At 39.5% G+C, this 19,694-nt stretch overlaps 1 protein-coding gene and 1 non-coding gene across 3 annotated transcripts in view; one reads left to right on the top strand and one right to left on the bottom strand.

Moving 5' to 3' along the window:
* YIPF4 (Yip1 domain family member 4) overlaps positions 1-13,570 on the bottom strand; it is a 40,579-nt gene extending 27,009 nt beyond the window's left edge. The window contains exon 1 of one of the 2 annotated variants that reach the window (XM_032353035.1): positions 13,261-13,570. In XM_032353035.1, coding sequence (XP_032208926.1) covers positions 13,261-13,339 — 79 coding nt within the window. In that variant the 5' untranslated portion in view covers positions 13,340-13,570. The remainder of the gene's footprint in view (positions 1-13,260) is intronic. The other variant, XM_032353034.1, reaches the window with a different exon arrangement.
* A 1,874-nt stretch (positions 13,571-15,444) lies between these two features.
* On the top strand, positions 15,445-15,551 carry LOC116596632. The gene has a single exon (XR_004288220.1). It is a non-coding gene; the product is annotated as a U6 spliceosomal RNA (small nuclear RNA).
* The last annotated feature ends 4,143 nt before the right edge of the window (positions 15,552-19,694 follow it).

The raw sequence follows: 19,694 nt of genomic DNA on the forward strand, positions 1-19,694 counted from the left end.
TCTGTCTCCAGTTTCCTACTCAAAATACTTCCAGGTTAGCAGTAGATGATTCTAAAAAGTCTTTATTTTTATTTATTTATTTATTTATTTATTTTTTAAGAGATTATTTATTTATTTATTTGTCAGAGAGAGAGAGAGAGAGCGTGAGCACAGGCAGACAGAGTGGAAGGCAGAGTCAGAGGGAGAAGCAGGCTCCCTGCGGAGCAAGGAGCCGGATGTGGGACTCGATCCCAGGACGCTGGGATCATGACCTGAGCCGAAGGCAGCTGCTTAACCAACTGAGCCACCCAGGCGTCCCCTAAAAAGTTTTTAAAAGGGAGTTGACTCAGCTTGAAATAAAATGCAAGTATTTTTGAATTCATGTCCTTCCCTATTTAGTCTAAAAATAGCTCCTGTAAATGCTATCATAGAATCTTGAGACTAAAATATTCTCTGAAATTACTTTCTGCTTGTTTCAATCTAAATTGAGAAATAAATAAAAGAGGTGAAATGTAACTAAAATTCCATTTCCAATAGGTACAAAGAGTGCTTTTCTCGATTTAACAAAGGGAAGATTTAGATCAGGAAGTCATTAGTATGGCAATAACATTAAAGGTTTTAGAATTATGAGGCAGGAAAGGACCTTAACAACTGTTTCCTGTCCTCCAGAAAGGACTGCACCTAACAGTCCTTAATCTAAACCAAAAAAGGATATATAAATTATAGTACTAAAAGATGCTGTGATGAAGAATTTTATGTTCAGCAGTTTGTCATAGCATGGATGCCAGAACCTCAAAAAGGCACCTTTAGCTTCATTTTGTAGGGTTTTTTTTTAATCCCATTTACTATAAAGTAGAAAAATATCATGGACATATGCAGGAATGCCAGTAATAGCAGTCTGACACATCCCTTAGTGTTCCCAAGATATAATTAGGTGTGGGTATAAAAAAGCAACAGAAAGTCAAAAAACTTGTAGTTAGCTTAACATGTTGACAAGAATGTCAGAAAACAAGAAGATTCCAAACTACTCCAGGAGCACAGGTTTCTTAAGTTAAACCAGAGTTAAAAACCAGCTAGCTTGGTTGTCAACTCCAGGATAGGTATTATAAAATATTAATTTTAAATTAATTCCTTCTTGCTATACTATTTATAATATTCTTGTCATTTGCTAAGTAAAACCAATGTAAAGATAATAAATATAAGTAGATTTGTTTTTTTAAAAAAAGATTTTATTTATTTATTTGAGAGCGAGTGAAAGTGAGAGATACAGAAGGAGAGGGAGGAGCAGACATGCTGCTGAACAGAGAACCCAATGCGGGGCTCAATCCCAGGACCCTCGGATCATGACCTGAGCTGAAGGCAGACACTTAACTAACTGAGCCACCCAGGTGCCCCGATATAAGTGGATATAAAATAAATTAATCTTTGAAAAAAATCTACTGCAAAAGGAAATCTTAAAAATGTTTCCACTTGTTTGCCTGAGAATGAGGAAGAATATCAGTGAATTTCAAGTTTTACTGAAAGCCACCTGGAAATACTGCAGGGTAAGATTTAATAGTAATTTTCCCCTCCCTTTAAACTCAAGTATATTACTAGATGAGGGATCTTTTCTGTGAATCTTCTGAGCCTGAGAACTTCACTTGGAAAGAGGAGGAAGAACTCGGTCAGTGCTACAGGATATCATACTCAGGAGGAGATTTACTGATCCGCAACTAGACGAGCTCTATATTTCTGAGAAAGAAGAGTGTTTTGCAAAGAATAATTAACATTTTGTGGATACCTGTTAACATTATATATGTGGAGAAGCTTTTTCTTATTTAACAAGCAACAAGGGCAAGGATAAAAATTCTCATTTCATGTGAAAATGAAATCCATGTGTCCTTAAATCTAAAACAGAACTGAGTATTTGTGCAGCAAAATAAAACAAGCACATGTTTCATACTGAATGGATAAATTCTATTGTTCCATTTTAGAGATAAAAACATTTTAATGCTTGCATAAGGCAATGAAAAGAGATCAAGAAACCGATGGAAGTAAATAACAATCTTGTAATTGCTAGACTTACATTGGATTTTGAAGTTATTTCGTAAGAAAATTTTTTTTAGATTTTATTTATTTAAGAGAGAGAGAGAGAGTGAGAGCATTAGCAGGGGGACAGAGCTGGAGTAGGCCGGGAGAAGCAGATCCACAATCCTGGGATTATGAACTGAGCAGAAGGCAGATGCTTAACTGACTGAGGCACCAAGGAAGAATGATTTTTATTATTATTTTTATTATTTTTATTATTCACACAGTAAGAAACATTTTTAAAGCCTTATATGAGACTGTGTCTTAGGTTATATTTTTATTCATACTGTTTTGATTTATGGTTTTAGTACCTTTACTCTTCAATACTGTTAGTACATTTTTATATTGTATACAATATTAATTAAAATCAATTAAATCAGGGTGCCCAGCTGGCTCAGTTGGACAGCACGTGACTCCTAATCTCAAGGTCATAAGTTCTAGCCCCAAGTTGTATGTAAAAAATGACTCAAAAAAAATAAAGAAAGAAAATTTAAAAAAGTCAATTAAATCTCCTGAACCTACCTTTGGAAAAATTAAATCTCATTTTGGCATAAACGTATGTAACAGAAATTTCTTTTGTCTTATGAATCTTTTAACCAAACTTTTTATTTTGAAATAATTATAGATTCACAGGAAGTTCTAAAACTAGTACAGAAAAGTTATATCCTTCACCCAGCTTCCTTCAATGGTACCATGTTACATAACCACCAAAACCAGGACACTATCATTGATACAGTTTGCTTTTTTTCAGATTTTACCAGTTTTATATACACTTATTTGTGTGTGTATGTGTATATAGTTCTGTGTAGTTTTATAACTTTTATAAATTTATATAATGCCTTATGAATTTAAAATTTATGGAAATAGTTTAATTTTTTAAAACAGTAAACCTTGCTTAACTACCCCAAGAAAGGCTGCCTAAAAAGTCATTTTCTTTCTTTCTTTTCTTTTCTTTTCTTTTCTTTTTCTTTCTTTCTTTCTTTGACAGGCAAAGATCACAAGTAGTCAGAGAGGCAGAGAGAGAGAGAGAGGAGGAAGCAGTCTCCCTGCTGAGCAGAGAGCCCGATATGGGGCTCGATCCCAGGACCCTGGGATCATGACCTGAGCTGAAGGCAGAGGCTTTAACCCACTGAGCCACCCAGGCGCCCCCTAAAAAGTCATTTTCAACTTTCAAACGGAGAAGAAAAGCTATTCTTGCCCCATTATACACCACATATCATACTACATAAGCCAACTGTATAGATGATATTTGTGATAATATCTATATGGACACAGATATTTTTTTAAAGTAGGCTCCATGCCCACTGCAGAGCCCAGCCCAGCGCTTGAATTTACTACCCTGAGATCAAGAGCTGAGCGGAGATCAAGAGTCGGACAATTAACTGAGCCACATAGGAGCCCCACATGGATATAATCTATTAAAAATCAAGTAGGAAATTTTTATAAAAGAAAAATTAACAATTCTCTTGTCCACACTATTAACTTGTATTAGAGATAGTATCTATTTTGGGGAGGGGGAAATTCACACAAGGAATAGGCTAAATGTTTGGGTACCTTAACAGAAAATTATCACTCAAAAGAGCACTGATAGTAACTATTGGATTATTATGATACTGTAATTTCTATATAAGAGTGTCTCAGTCTGTTCAGACTGCTGTAACCAAAGATCACAGACAGGTTGCCTTATAACAATAGAAATTTATTTCTCATAGTTTTAGAGGCTCTAAAGTCTAAGATCTAAAGGCTTAGATGACTAAAGTCTTCTTTCAAGGCTAAAGTCTAAAGGCTTGGAAGTCTAAGATATGCTGGGTCAGATAAGGGCCTTCTCCTGGTCTACAGATTTTTCCTTGTATCCTAACACAGGAGTAGTGGATAGGAAGCTCTGCAGAATCTTTTTTATAAGAATATTATTCCCATTTATGAGGACTCCACCCTCTTAACCTAAATACCTCCCCAAAGTTCCCTACACCTCCTAACACCATCACACTGGGCATTAGGATTTCAATATAATGAACTTCGGAGGGGACCCAAATATTCAGACCATCACAGGGCGCAAGAAGACGGAAGAAGGCTGAGCTCAAAAAGCAATATATTGAGTCCAGTCCACTTCTACAGATTTATATAATCAACTATTAGCTTAATATTTCCTTTTAACTATGTCAGAAGCACCTAAAACTCAATATTCCAAAACTAAATTCTTAGCATCTAAGGTCTTCCTCCAGTTTCTTCTTTCAATGAATGGTACCATTATTCATTCAGCATTATAAACTGGAAGCTTGATAATCCTTGACAACTTCCTTCACTCACATGCTCCCCGCTCCATCCAATCCACCACTAAATTGTCACTTTCACCTCTAAATATTTTTTAACCTGTCCACTTTTCTCCATTTCTACCCAAGCACAAGCTAGACCAAACTGTATCTCCTGCCTGCCTGACTATAATAGTCTACTAAGCGCCTTCTCCCTAATCATTCTTGTCTCCTTACAATCCATTCTCTAAATTGTAGCCAGAAGACTCTTTCTAAAATGCTATTCTTTCACTCTCCTGTTTCAAATCCTTCAGTGGCCTTCCGCAGCTTTTTCAGCTCAGGTCCAACAATCCCTATGCACCCTACCTACTTCTCCAGAAAAATTTTCTGCACTATGCTCTAACCACACTAGGCCTCTCAAGTTCATTAAACGAACCAGGATCCCTTTTACCTCCTATGAATACCAGGCTGTTTTTATCCAACTTCAGATAATTAAATGCCATCCATTTTTCAGTTCTCCTATGTACTTGCTTAAGGAAAATTTCCTTGATCTCCCAGACTAGATTAGATTCCTTTCATTATACCCCGGGCTTTTCCTTCAGAGCATTTATCACTGTTTATAATAACGTATTTGTGTGATTATTTGGTTAATGTTTGTAATTCTATGATGGCAAGAACTAAGTGTTTTGTTGTAGTTTTGTTTTGAACATATCTCCCCACCACTTATAATAGTGCCTGGCCCATAGTAGGCAACCAACAAACGTGTACTGGTTGAAATTAATGAAGGAATAGAAGGGCAAATAGCCTCCTATAGCTTAAATCAGTAAGTGACATCAAAGCCCTTAAAAAAGCAAATATACAAAATTAGATTTGTATTTTGGAAACATAATCTTAGTTGCAAGACGGAAGATTGATCTAAGAGGGGAGAGATCTGAACAGGGAGAACAGTCAGGCAGCTACAGCAGAGATGAGAAATGGTAAAGGCTCAAGGCAGGGAGAAGGAAGAATAGATTCGTTATATAGTTATTCTGGAGGTAGTATGAAATAATCTGATGACCAAGTAAATAAGAGAAAGTGGACACAGACTACAGACAAGTTTCTGGCCCTTGGCAAGAGGAACTATATCACAAACATTAAGTCATTTTTATTTTAGTATCTTTTTTTTTCAATATCGATCAATTACTCTAACAGTTAATACTTCTGAATTATTTCTTTGATGACTTGAGAGTGATATAAAGAAGTGAGATACTGTAAGGACTTTAAAATCTAGGGCGCCTGGGTGGCTCAGTGGGTTAAGCCGCTGCCTTCGGCTCAGGTCATGATCTCAGGGTCCTGGGATCGAGTCCCGCATCGGGCTCTCTGCTCAGCAGGGAGCCTGCTTCCTCCTCTCTCTCTCTCTCTCTGCCTGCCTCTCTGCCTACTTGTGATCTCTGTCAAATAAATAAATAAAATCTTTAAAAAAAATAAAATAAAATCTAACTGATAGTACTGTATATCCAAACAATGGCACATTTTTCATCCAAAAAAAGGAAAAGTTACAATTCAGGCTGCAACATGGATGAAACTTGAAGACATTATGCTGAGTAAAAGACACCTGATACAGGGGCACCTGGGTGGCTTAGTGGGTTAAAGCCTCTGCCTTCAGCTTGCCTCATGATCCCAGGGTCCTGGGACTGAGCCCCTTGGCAGGCTCTCTGCTCGGTGGGGAGCCTGCTCTCTCCTCTCTCTGTCTCTGCCTGTGAGCCTGCTCTCTCCTCTCTCTCTCTCTGCCTGTCTCTCCACCTACTTGAAATCTCTGTCAAATAAATAAATAAAATCTTTAAAAAAAAATAGTTAAAAAAAAAAAAAGACACCTGCTACAGAAAGTCAAATATTACCCCACTTACATGAAATGTCTGGAACAGGCAAACCTACGGAGATAGAAAGTAAATCAGTGGTTGCCAGTGTCTCGGTGGCAACAAAGAAGGACTAAAAACAAGTATAGGGTTGCTTTTTTTGGAGTGATGAAATGTTCTAGGCTTAGAAGTGGTGGTAGTTGTATAACTTTGTGAATAAACTGAAAACCACTGAATTGTATCCTTTCAGAGGGTGACAGGGTATGTAAATTATACCTCAATTTAAAACACACTCTTCTGTAGGTAAACTACAATGCAAATTGCCCAGTGATCATAGGTACCAAAGGAGTAAATAGGCCTAAGCTACCAGAGAAGTGGGCAGGAAGGCTATATGGAGGCAGAACCTGAATTTGGGGATGAGGGATAGCCAATAAACAGTAAAGTAAAGAGAAGAGAATTCACTCCAAGGAAAAAAAAATGGCAGGAACAAAGGCACTGAAGCTGAAGGCTTCTGATAAAGAAGTTCATCTCCAAAAGCTGTACAAGATAGGGTGGGGGCAAATCATTAAGAGCATAAATAATCAAGCAAAAGGTAAATGAACTTGTCTTTATAGCTTAAGTGTTTCTTTATACACATTCTGTGTATAAATCTGGAATCTGGATCCTATGACATGCCCTTCACGAAAGGTTTTTGATGTTCACTAAGTTTGGAAAATCCTGCATACCACAATCCCCACTTGGCGTTTTAGAACTAATACTCATATTAAAGGCTCTGGGAATTCTGCATTAAGGAATTTAGCTTAACACATTACTTGTCATATGTCAAATTTATGTTCTCATGGACCTTTTCCTGCTGAGAAACACTGTTGAAGATTTTTCTGCAGATTAAAGGTAGCAAGTGAAGTGCCAACAGAGTGGTAGGGATTGTTGGATGCTGAGGAAACAGGAAACAAAACAAAACAAAACAACAGGAAAAAACAGCCTAGCTGTGAAAATAAGGAAAAAGGGAAGTGGATTTAATTTACAATTCTGTCAACGAGGAGGGTACCTGTGAGTGATGGTAGAGATGGAAAAAAACAGGAGACATAGAAAATGCTAGAGGGTGGGGCGCCTGGGTGGCTCAGTGGGTTAAGCCGCTGCCTTCGGCTCAGGTCATGATCCCAGAGTCCTGGGATCGAGTCCCGCGTCGGGCTCTCTGCTCAGAAGGGAACCTGCTTCCCTCTCTCTCTCTCTCTGCCTGCTTCTCTGTCTACTTGTGATCTCTGTCTGTTAAATAAACAAAAAAAAAAATTTAAAAAAAAAAAAATAAAAAAAAATAAATAAAATAAAAAAAAAGAAAATGCTAGAGGGAAAAAGAGTGAAGATAAAGAAAGGTTCCATAAAAGACAGGAAGATAAAAAGCACTAGCAGAGGCTTATCCTAGGAAAGGAGAGAAGAAACCTTTCCTTTAAGATTTGCAGGAAAGATAAATGTTTCAAAATAGATACAAAGATAGTTAGAGGTAGAAAAATATGAAGACAGGAAAATGGCTTAGATCATCTTTCTTGCTTAGTTGTCTCTATTCATTACCTTTCCAACTACTTGTTGAATTTCTCTTGAATTAGTATTGGCTTCACTTCTAGGAGCACAACACCTTTATCTTAATCAAAAAGTATCATGTGGTCATTCATTCATCACAGAGTTCCTGTGAGGCTCCGTGAGCTCCGTGCTAGGCAATGCAAATAAGCAAAGCACAGCTTCTAACTGTGAGGAGCTCATGGTCTAAATCAGCATTGCTTTAGATCTGTGAGGATGAGAAAGTATAAGACCAAGGGACAGCCTCCAACAGGTACTGTGCTTGCACAGTTCTTAACTGAATGTTCTTCCCTCTGTTCAACTGGGAAAAAACCTTCAATATATACCTCATCTCATAAGGCATCCCTGAAGACTTCCTTCATCCTTCCTGCAGAAACCACTTTCTCCTTTGAACCATACTTTTTAAACCATTTACTGCGTACAACGAAACTCTTATTAGACCATGTCTTGCCGTCAGGGACTTCTTCATAAGCAGACCCCTGCACATGGCAGACCCCTGCACATGGAGGTACTTAGTTCATCCTATATATAAAACATTATCTATCCTTCAAAGTTTGGCAAAATATCTCCATTAAACTGTCCCAGATCTTACAGCTAGAAAAAAATTTCCTTCCTCCCTTTCTAACCATTCATAACATTCTAAATCACTGCTTCTCAAGCTTTAATATGCGTATGAGTCACAGCGGGATCTTGTTAAAATGCAAATTTTGACTGAGGCAGATTCTTTATTACTAAGTGCCCAGGACATAAACCAGCTAAAGACTTACTTACTTATCTGATACAAAATCAAGTCAAAGGATCCTTGAAGACTTTCTATACTACACTTTACATATATATATCATTATGTTCTTGCATTTACGGACATGCATTTCATTGCTGCTTTTGGATAGTTTTTCACTACCAACTTGAGTATTCAGGGTGGACTGCACTATTTATTTATTTACTCATTTGCTGACTTATTCATACATAGCTCATGTCCTTTTAACTTGTACTTAAGGAACTTGCTTTTATACACATCTTAAATACCTCAAAATATTATGTGTGCTTTTCATTTTTCAAAAGTTTTTTTCATTTTTGGGGGCACCTAGGTGGCTCAGTTGGTTGAGCGTCTGCCTTCAACTCAGGTCATGATCTCAGGGTACTGGGATCAAGCCCCACACTGGGCTCCCTGCTCAGCAGGAAGCCTGCTTCTCCCCCTCTCTCTGCCACTCCCTTTGCTTGTGCTCTGAAAAATAAAGAAAATCTTTTTTTTTTTTTGTTTTTAAGATTTTATTTATGTATTTAACAGACAGAGATCACAAGTAGGCAGAGAGGAAGGCAGAGAGAGAGTGGGGAAGCAGGCTCCCTGCCGAGCAGAGAGCCCAATGTGGGGCTCGATCCCAGGACCCCGGGATCATGACTTGAGCCGAAGGCAGAGGGTCTTAACCCACTGAGCCACCTAGGCGCCCCCCTAAAGAAAATCTTTAAAAAAATATTTTTCAGGGTCATCTGGGTGGCTCAGTGGGTTAAGCCTCTGTCTTCGGCTCAAGTCATGATCTCAGGGTCCTGGGATAGAGCCCCGCATCAGACTCTCTGCTCAGCAGGAAGCCTGCTTCACATCTACTTCTGCCTGCCTCACTGCCTACTTGTGATCTCTCTCTGTCAAATAAATAAATAAAATCTTAAAAAAATATTTTTCATTAAGATTTATTTATTTTAGAGCGAGAGAGAGCAAGCGAGCCCATGAAAACATGTGCAAGTAGGGGGAAGGGCAGAGGGAGAAATAATCTCAAGCAGATGCCACACTTAAGCACTGAGCCCAACGATCCCAGGACCCTGAGATCATGATCTGAGCTGAAGTCCAGTCAGACACAACAAATTGAGCCACCCAGGCATCCCGCTTAGAAAAAAAATTTTAATAAGTAATCTCTACACCCAATATGGAACTCAAAACTCATGACCCCAAGATAAAGAGTTGTATGCTCTATGAACTAAGCTAGCCAGGTGCCCCTGCTTTTCATTTCACAGGTGATAAAACAGAAGCTTATAGAAGCTATGTAACCTGCCTGATATCACATAGCTACTGTAAGACTCAGGACTTTAACTGAAGTCTGCTGGCTCTACATCCAGTAATTTTTTAGTTATACCATCCAAAATGTGCTGCTTTATAGTCCCAAGTATCAATGTCATATGAGATAAAAGCAGAAATCATTTATTCCTTCAACAATTACTTTGTGATGTTTACATTCTGGATTCTGTGGTAAGTGCTGGGGTATAGAAAAGATCAGGGAATTCTCTGTTTCTAACGGACAGTTAAGCAAGGTTTCATCAAGGAAGAAGCATTCCAGGTCTGTCTTAAGTCTTAACTCCAGGGAAGGAGGAGAAAGGCTTTCTAAGCATGAGGATCAGGATATGCATAGGTCTGGAGAGAAGACACCAAGGGACATTTTACAACAAAGGATTTGTATGCACAAATACTACAGACAGGTATCATTGAGAGAGACCTGGACAGAATTTAGAAGGAAAATATACACTGAAAATACTCATGGTTAGAGTAAAGAAGAAAGAATTTACATGGCATGCTTAGGAACCAGAGAAAAGAGAGTTGTAGAGTCAAATTTTCATGTTCGAAAACAATAAAAAATAAGTGTGGAGCCAGTTAATAGTGAAAACTGAGCAGCAGTATCATTGCTACCATGTACCAAGCTCTTCAATCTGCCAGATATAGTACTAAGTACTGTGCATCTGCAAACTATTTCAGCACTTGTGTATTAATTCCCAGTCTGTATATGAGAAAACTGAAGCTGAGAGGCTAAGTAACTTGGGCAACATCACATGTATAGTAACTGCCAAAGCCAGGAAGTAAACCCAGGATTCTTTTACAAAAATATAAGAATCACCACAATTTCATGGAAATAATTCTGATTAGCTCTGAATTCAGATCCTTCACATGGAGGTTACTGAACTTCTCTAAGCCTCATTTTCATCATAAAATACAAGAAAAATGAAGCTCAGAAGAATTATTATAAAGACCAAAGGGGCGCCTGGGTGGCTCAGTGGGTTAAAGCCTCTGCCTTCAGCTCAGGTCATGATCCCAGGGTCCTGGGATTGAGCCCGGCATCAGGCTCTCTGTTCAGCGGGGAGCCTGCTTCCTCCTCTCTCTGCCTGCCTCTCTGCCTACTTGTGATCTCTGTCTGTCAAATAAATAAATAAAATCTTTAAAAAAAAAAAAAAAAGACCAAAGAAGTCATTTGCTTAAAATACTTTGTAAACTTAGGTGCAGCAGGGGGGCTCAATCGGTTAAGCGTCTGCCTTCAGCTCAAGTCATGATCCCAGAATCCTTGGATCGAGCCCTGCGTTAGACTCCCTGTTCAGTAGGGAAACTGCTTCTCTCTCTCTGTCTTCCACTCCCCCTGTTTATGCTCTCTCTCTATCAAATAAATAAATAAAATCTTTAAAAAATCCTCTGAATTTAAAATGCACAATGTCATCCACTTGAGGGTATTTTTATACATATATCTATTTTTGTCTATACATCTTTGGATATACAGGGAGTCTGTATCCTTAGAAGCTAAATGGACAAGTTCGAATAAACCTTACATCCATCCGTTAGGTTAAGATTACTTATTCCAGGCTTCTTGGTTTAGGTGTGTTTGAGAAAAGTTATTTCAGTGGGTTAGGGTGGATAAGGCACATATACACACAGATACATGAGTTTGAACAATGATAAGACAATTTTTTTTAAAGTCTAGTAAATTAAAGTTGATATACCTCCCAAATCACTATGCTACCAAATTTAGATCAAACAAACTGAAATACTTTGGGTTGCTATATTTCACCAAATATTCATATTAAGTTTAAAATAAATGTATCAAGGGAGCCTGGGTGGCTCAGTGGGCTAAGCACATGCCTTTGGCCCAGGTAATGATGCCAGCGTCCTGGGATCCAGCCCCCAATGGGCTCCCTGCTCAGTGGGAAGTCTGCTTCTCCTTCTTCTCCTGTACCTGCTCTCTCTCTCTCAAATAAATAAAATCTTTTTTAAAATTTTAGGAAAAAAGGTAAAATAGCAGTATCAGCTATGTTCTCTATGATAAATAAAAATTATATTTTCCATTTTAAATTATAACCAAAATTATAATACCATTTTTTAAAAAAATAGAACTTTATCTTTTTAAAGATTTTATTTATTTATTTGACATAGAGAGATCACAAGTAGGCAGAGAGGCAGGCAGAGAGAGAGGAGGAAGCAGGCTCCCTGCTGAGCAGAGAGCCTGATGTGGGCTCAATCCCAGGACCCTGGGGATCATGACCTGAGCTGAAGGCAGACGCTTTAACCCACTGAGCCACCCAAGCGCCCCCCCACCCCGCGCCCGTCTTTTTTTTTAAACTTTAAATTTTAGGTAGTTAACATATGCGACATTGGTTCTTTTCAAACACCACCACTCACAAATCAAGAGGAAAACAAAACAAAGAAAAGGAAAACAAGCTACACTAACTGATGCACTCTGAAACCATATTTCTTTCTTTCTTTCTTTCTTTCTTTCTTTTTTTTTAGAATTTATTTATTTGTCAGTGAGAGAGAAAGAGAGAGAGAACATAAGCAGGGGGAGCAGCAGGCAGAGGCAGAAGCAGGCTCCCTGCCCAGCAAGGAGCCCCATGTGGGACTTGATCTCAGGGCCCTGAGATCCTGGCCTGAGCCAAAGGCAAGATGCTTAACCGACTGCACCACGAAGGCGCCCCTGAAACCAGACTTCTTGGCAAACTCTAGGTTCTTCTTCTCTAGACTGAAATTTCTACAGCTTTATGCGTAATCTTTTTTATTATCAGGGAGTAAGTCCCGTTACATAGTCTAACAAAAGTAGAATTTGAAACTGACTAGCAGAGAAAAATACGGGTTCCAGAGAGTCTGGTGAGGAACAGAGAAGAGGAAAACAAACTTTCCTGTGATGTAGAAAAAGAAAAATCTAGCAGAACTGCTTCCTCGCAACAGGACAAGGAATTAAGTAAAAGCCTTTGGGAACAACCCAACTGTATTACAAGAAGTTTCAAACATACGTGGGCCCACTTCTCTGAATATTGAGGTCAAACACTATAAAACAGGAGGAAAACTGGGACGTCCGCAAGATATCAGAGTCCATAAAAAACAAAACAAAACAAAACAAAACAAAAACCCCCACGAACTCCCAGAGGGAAGTTTGTATTCGCAGTACCGAATCTAATCCCAGCACGAAGTTCTCCATAAATAAGAGAGGACCACCGCTCCCCTACACTGTTTTCATTCTGACACCTACCCTGGCCAATCTAACCACCCCTTTTCTGAATAGCAGCAAGTCACTGCAGAAATAAAATCCTACTGTTGCGTGGGCTCACTTGAGGCGCGGGGCGAGGAATTTGGGACGTCCCCCGCCCGCCACTCAGGCCCTTCCCGAAGGCCGGGCAGGCGCAGAGGGCTCCGGTCCCCAGTCAGCTTCCTGCCCGTCCCCACCCGGCCGCAACCACCTCAGCACCAGAGAGAGCCCGCCGCGTGGGACCCCGCGTATAGCGGGGGGACGGGCCTTCTTGGGGTTCAGCCTCACCTTCCGCGTCTGCCGAAGAGACAAAGGTGAAGTCCCCGTTCGTGGGGGAATACGCCGGGGGCGGGCCCGGCGGCTGCATCTCGCGGCCCCTCTGCGGCTGGGCCCAGGCCCCAAGGCGGCCCAGGCACCCGCCCGCACGCACACCCTACGCTGAGGCCCGCGATCCGGGATGAGCGGGCTGGCAGCGAGGCCGGAGACAAGCTGCCCCCGAGGCTGCCCCAACGAAGTCCTTTAGGTGGCGACCGCCCAAGCACCACGACGCCGGCGCCCTGACAGCATCACAACAGTGACAGCCGCCCTTGGATTGGCTCTTTGTAATGTGCTCTCCCATTGGCTCCCGGGAGTAAGGTTCTGATTGGGTCTCTCCGTTGTCGATTCCGGAAGTTGACCCGAGGATGGGAAGTTCGCCTCTACTTCGTGGAATCTCGATGCTTCACCTACTTTTTTGGCTTCTATTGTTTACTTTATGTCTCTTCGCTTGTGGCTTTTCTATACTTGTTTATAACGTTTTTGTTAAGTGGATGGGTTACAGAATTTTAGAACTAAGAACGTTCCTAGAGGTCAACTCCGGTCTAGGATACCAAGATTGCTTTGCTTTCCCATTACAGTGATTACTTGTAATGGGATTTTGAGTAAATCATATAGCGCCTCCGAGAGTCAGGTGTGAAAGGAAGGGGGCTGGATTGGGTAATAATAAAGAAGCAGAGAAGTTGTAAATTGCCACCCAGAAACTGGGGCTGTACTCTAGCTACATTATGAGGGAGACCACTGAGGCCCAAATAAGGAAGGAATAGAATTAGGATGGTACTCAAATCTTCTGACTTCTAGTCCAGTGCTATTTTCACTACAAGGCCCTGTCTGTTGATAAACTTAACCAAATTTACGGACCCATCTACGTTTTTAAACGCTTAAATAAATATACTTAAATTTAATATACAAGTTACATAACTGTGGCTTCCAATCTGGAGAGAGGGGGTTTGGGGTAAAACATGAGACAGACTTGCAGAGATGCGTGATGCATCAGCAGTAGAGCAATGGGAAGGCGTGGTATGGCCATCAATGAGTAGAAGGGAATATTGAAAGTTTTTGCGTAGGAGATAACAATTAAGTTGGTACCTAAAGGAGGGTGAAAACTTCTGGAGAAGAAGGCGGGGGTGGGGGGGTGGGGCTTGCTGTCAGCTTGGGTCCTAATATTCCAGAGATCATTTAATGGACTTGGGAAACCAGAAGTCATTTAGATTTTTTTGGAGTTTAAGTCTGATGGGAGAAATGGCTACAGATGAGATTGCATGAATAGGTAAAGAAGAGATCATAAGGGACGCCTGGGTGGCTGTGTTGGTTAAGCATCTTCTTTTGGCTCAGGTCATGATCCCAAGGTCCTGGGATTGAGTCCTGCACTGAGGGTCCAGTTCAGTGGGGAACCTACTTTTCCCTCTGCCTGCAACCTTTGTGTGCGCTCACTTGCTCTCTTTCAAATAAATAAATAAATAAAATCTTTTTTTTAAAGATCATTAATAATCTTGCATGCTATTCAAAGGATTGGCTTTTCCCCCCTTCTTTTCTGGAAGTGTTAGAGGAACCATTAAAGGAATTACAGCAAAGGAATGACATATCAGATATCGAGAGCACATACTTGTATGAGACATTTGCAGAAATATAAATCTTGGGCTTTGGTTGCAGCATTGGAGATGGCAAAGAGGAAACATATATGAGATATACTAAGTTTAAGAATCCCCAGAACTTCATGATCAATAGGAAGAGTTTGGATTAAAGAAAAGGAAAGAGCCTAGTGTGATTTCATGTTTCTTGCTTAGGTGGTTGGATGTGTTTGTTATTTGTCAAGTGATGAAACAGAAGAAGAGGAAGAAGAGGACCTCGTGTGGGGAGAGGGGAAAGTTTTGAACACCATGCATTTAAGAATACGCAGGCTGAGCTGACTGGTTACTCTTCGGTAATAAAGACTCAGTGCACAGAGTTCTGAACTGAAGATAGTGTCATAATCATCAGTGTATGGTTGGTAATTGCATCTATGAATATAGATGAGATGTCCCAGGAAGAGTGTGGTGAGTGGGAGAAGAGCACCAAGAATGATACTCTTTGGAACACCACCATTTACAGGCAATCTAGGAACAGTTAGCCTGCAAAGGAGGTGAGATGAGTTGCAATTTAAAATAGGATGGCCAGGTGCTCGCTTCGGCAGCACATATACTAAAATTGGAATGATACAGAGAAGAGTATCATGGCCCATGCACAAGAATGACATGCAAATTCATGAAGCATTCCATATTTTAAAAAATATAAAATAAAATAGGATTGTCAGGATATTGGGAAAGTGACATTTGAGCAAACATTTGAAGGATGTGATCATTTGTACTGGATACACTCAGTTAACTTGGAACTATGATTTGTAGAATTCATATTTGTATATGCCTTCAGGTTAGAGTTTCTCAAAAGAATAGTTTGTACAAGATTTGTAAGGTAGAAGTGAAGGAGTGGCCATTGCACTGTAAGCCTCTTCTTAGATGTGGTGATGAACAAATGCAGTGAGTTCCAGCTACTCCTGATGGTCCTGTGGTTTACATTCAAGTGTTCATGCTATTCGCAAACCCTATCAACCAACGGAGGCCACTAGACAATTAGCTGTGACCCCACAGAGGTGATAGTTACCCAGATGAACTGTCACACTCACTTCAGGAGTTGGATGTGCTTAGCTTCTCAAATCAGTCGGTGACTCCTCTGGTTCTTCAACTCTTTCTTCTAAAACCTGCACATTTCCAGTAATTTTATCTTCAAAAATTTCTCTATCCCTTTCTCTCTCTCTCTCCTCGTTGTGGTATTTCCATAATACCATAATTATTTGGTCCACTTGATGGTGTCCCACAAACCCCTTATGCTCTGATCACCTTTATTCATTCTTTTTTCCTTTCTTTGGAAGCAAGATTCTCTCTCTCAAGTAAATTTTAAAAATCTTTTAAAATATTTTTAATACATTGAAGATATTCCACTCTCTTTTGTTTTCTAGTTGCTGTTGGGAAATGAACTTCATTTGACTGAAGATGATTTCTCTATTTTCTTTGGTTGCTTTTAATATGTGTTTGCCTTTCTGTATGCAGAGAATGGAAATGGAAATGAGTAAGTGGTATGGATTTCTTTTTGCGTATACTGCTTGGAATTTATTGGGTAACCTGAACCTCAAGGTTGTTGTCTTTCTTCAGTTCTTGAAAATTTTAGTTATTATCTCTTCCAATAGTGCCACTACTTTTCTCTCTCTCCTCTCCTTCTGAAACTCCAATTAGATATATAACAGTGATAGTAACCCTTCGAGGATACTTTTAGCTAACAGTTTCATGGCACTTACTATGTGCCAAGTAATACTCTAAATCTTTTTCTAAAGATTTTCTTATTTATTCCAGAAAAAGGGAGGGGGAGGGGTAGCAGGAAAGGGAGAGAGAATCTCAAGCAGACTCTACACTGAGCATGGAGCTCAACACAGGGCTCACTCTTACAACCCCAAAACCATGACCTGGGCCAAACCTAAGAGTCAGATACCTAACCAACTGTGCCTCCCCCACCCCAACTACTGTCAATGTTTTACATTAAATCATTTAATCCTCATTACGAACTCATGAAGTAGGTATTCTTTCCCCATCTTACAAACAAGGAATATGAGGCATATAAAAATTAATCACTTGCCAAAGATCACGGAAATACTAATTGGCAAAATCAGGATGTGGATTTTGGTAATCTGACTCCAGGGCTCCAACCTCAATGCTCTGAAACTGCATTGTGTTTTGCTACTCCTGAGAGTTCAGTATTCCCCCTTTGATGTTTAAGTTTTGTGGTGGTGGTGGTGTTTTGTTTTGTTTTGTTTGGGTTTTGGCTCTATTCAAGTTAGTGGGTCACTTCACACAGCTCTGGTTGTTTACTGAATGTGACACCTTGCATTCAACTTGCAGTGGCCACAACAGAACTTAAAAGAGTAGTTTTGATGTTGCTGTGCAAGGGCTGCTGTATTCTCAGTCACTGGGTTGTCATATAATCTTAGTAAATTGTAGACATCCATTCCTCCAATCCAGACTTTGGGCAGTTGAGGTCAGGAGATTTTCAGACTGTGATTCTTGTCTCTGGAATCTTGTTTCAGGAATTTATGTCCTCTTTTGGTTCTTTAAATAATGGTTTTGTTGACCTTCAAATGCTATGTTTCATTTGCTAATTTGACTTGCATGTTTTAACTATTGTTTAAGAGGGCTAGTTTACTCAGATTAAGAAACTTTAACTGTGATAGTCACTGGGATTACCTCAAACTCCAGTAGGAAACCCATGGCTTGTTTTTTGGTTATCTTTATAACTTTTTTCATCTTAAAATTAATGCATACTTATTAGAGAAAATAAAAAGGAAAAATTGCCCTATTATATTACCTATAGAGGTAAATACCATTAACATCTTCATGTAAATTTTTACAATCCTTTTGAAAGGATTTTGTATATAAAATTATATTATCTCATACACACTGTTTTATAACATTAATATTTTCAATGTCACCATATATTTTTCTATGTTTATAATGCTGCCTTTTATTTCATTTAGTGAAGATGTTATAGTTATTAAAGAAAATTCCCTATCTTTGGACATTGGATTTCCTTCCAAATGTTCATAATTATAAACAGTACCATGATAAACAAACTTTCAGCTTTGTACATATTCATGAATGTTTCTCTAGGATAAGATTTTCAAAGAGAAATAACTGAGGTCAAAGAGGGTACAAATCTCTATAGTGTTTATTTATTTTTTTTAAAGATTTTATTTATTTATTTGACAGAGATCAGAAGTAGGCAGAGAGAGAGGAAGCAGGCTCCCCGCTGAGCAGAGAGCCTGATGCGGGGCTCAATCCCAGGACCCTGGGACCATGACCCGAGCCAAAGGCAGAGGCTTTAACCCACGGAGCCACCCAGGCGCCCCTCCATAGTGTTTAAATACATATTGCTAACTTGTCCTGTTATAGAGGTAACAAGAAGTTGTACCTCTATTGGCTGAGTGTAAGAGTACTTCTTTCCCTACTCCATTTCCATTATTAACGCTAGCTATAGTAATTTTTTCAAACATGCTAATGTGATGAGTGATACATATTTTGTTGTTTCAATTTTCATTTCATTGATTCCAATTACCTTATGATACTTTAAAGTACTTGAAAAGTGGACAGAATCTAAATAGTGGGTAGGAGAGACATCTGAATGGGAATGAAAGGAAGTGTTTTCAATTTTTAGTTAATGCTAGTGAGAGAAGAATTTAATACAAAAAACTGTAATGTAAAGGTAAATAAATCCCTGACCGCAGGCAACTGTCATTAAATTTATAGCCAAGGAAGCAGATGTTGTGTACACTTAAAGGACTGGATGGTAAATCTGGAAAAACGGAATTGAAAGCTCTCAGAATGTATTTAAGTACATTGTAGGGTCATTACATAAGGACCAGTATGCCATACCATTGCTAATTCATTTTTCACTTGTTGGTTTTCTGTTTTGGTAGATGGCATCCTCATTCACTTCATCATCAAAGCCAGAAACTTCAGTGCCATTACTGACTCTTGTCTGTCACTTACTGGAGTCCCATCCAGTCTTGCTTGTTCTTCCTCTCACACAGAGGGGAAAGTACTTCTCTCCATCTTTGATACCACCACTCGTATTCAAGTGACTATTATTTCTCACGTGAACAACTGCAATCACTTTTTAACTGGTTTTGCATTGGAGCGGCTAAAGCAACCTTTAAAAACACAAACACCATGTCACCATGTTTAATGTAGAATCATTCCATGGCTTCCCACTGTATTTCGAGTAAAATCCAAATTCCTTACTAACTCTTGCTTACCTCCCCAGACTCCTTCCATGTCACTCTCCTGCTTGCAATCTGTTATTCTGGCTTTTTTTATTTTTTTCATTTTTTAGAATTAGCCAAGATCTTTCTTATCTCTAAGGCTCTGTCCTTGCTTCCTTCTGCTTGGAAGGTTCTTTCCTGGCACTTTTAGGGCTGGTTAAATTCACCCTTAAGACCCCAGCTTGGGGCGCCTGTGTGGCTCAGTGGGTTGACGCCTCTGCCTTCCGCTCGGGTCGTGATTCCAGGGTCCTGGATCCAGAGAGCCCACATTGGGCTCTCTGCTCAGCGGGGATCCTGCTTCCCCCTTCTCTCTGTCTGCCTCTCTGCCTACTTGTGATCTCTGTCTGTCAAATAAGTAAATAAAATCTTTAAAAAAAAAAAAAAGACCACAGCTTAAATGTAAACTTTCTAGATTCCTTGGCTACCACATCAATCTCTATTATAGTATCCTGATTATTTCTTTCCCAGTACTTATCACAAATATGTCATTGTTCTATTTATCTACTAACTTATTTATTTTTTCAACATGTTCCATTAGCCAGCATATAGTACATCATTAGTT

The sequence above is a fragment of the Mustela erminea genome, chromosome 7 (genome assembly GCF_009829155.1).
Source record: "Mustela erminea isolate mMusErm1 chromosome 7, mMusErm1.Pri, whole genome shotgun sequence".
NCBI classification, from domain to species: Eukaryota; Metazoa; Chordata; class Mammalia; order Carnivora; family Mustelidae; genus Mustela; species Mustela erminea.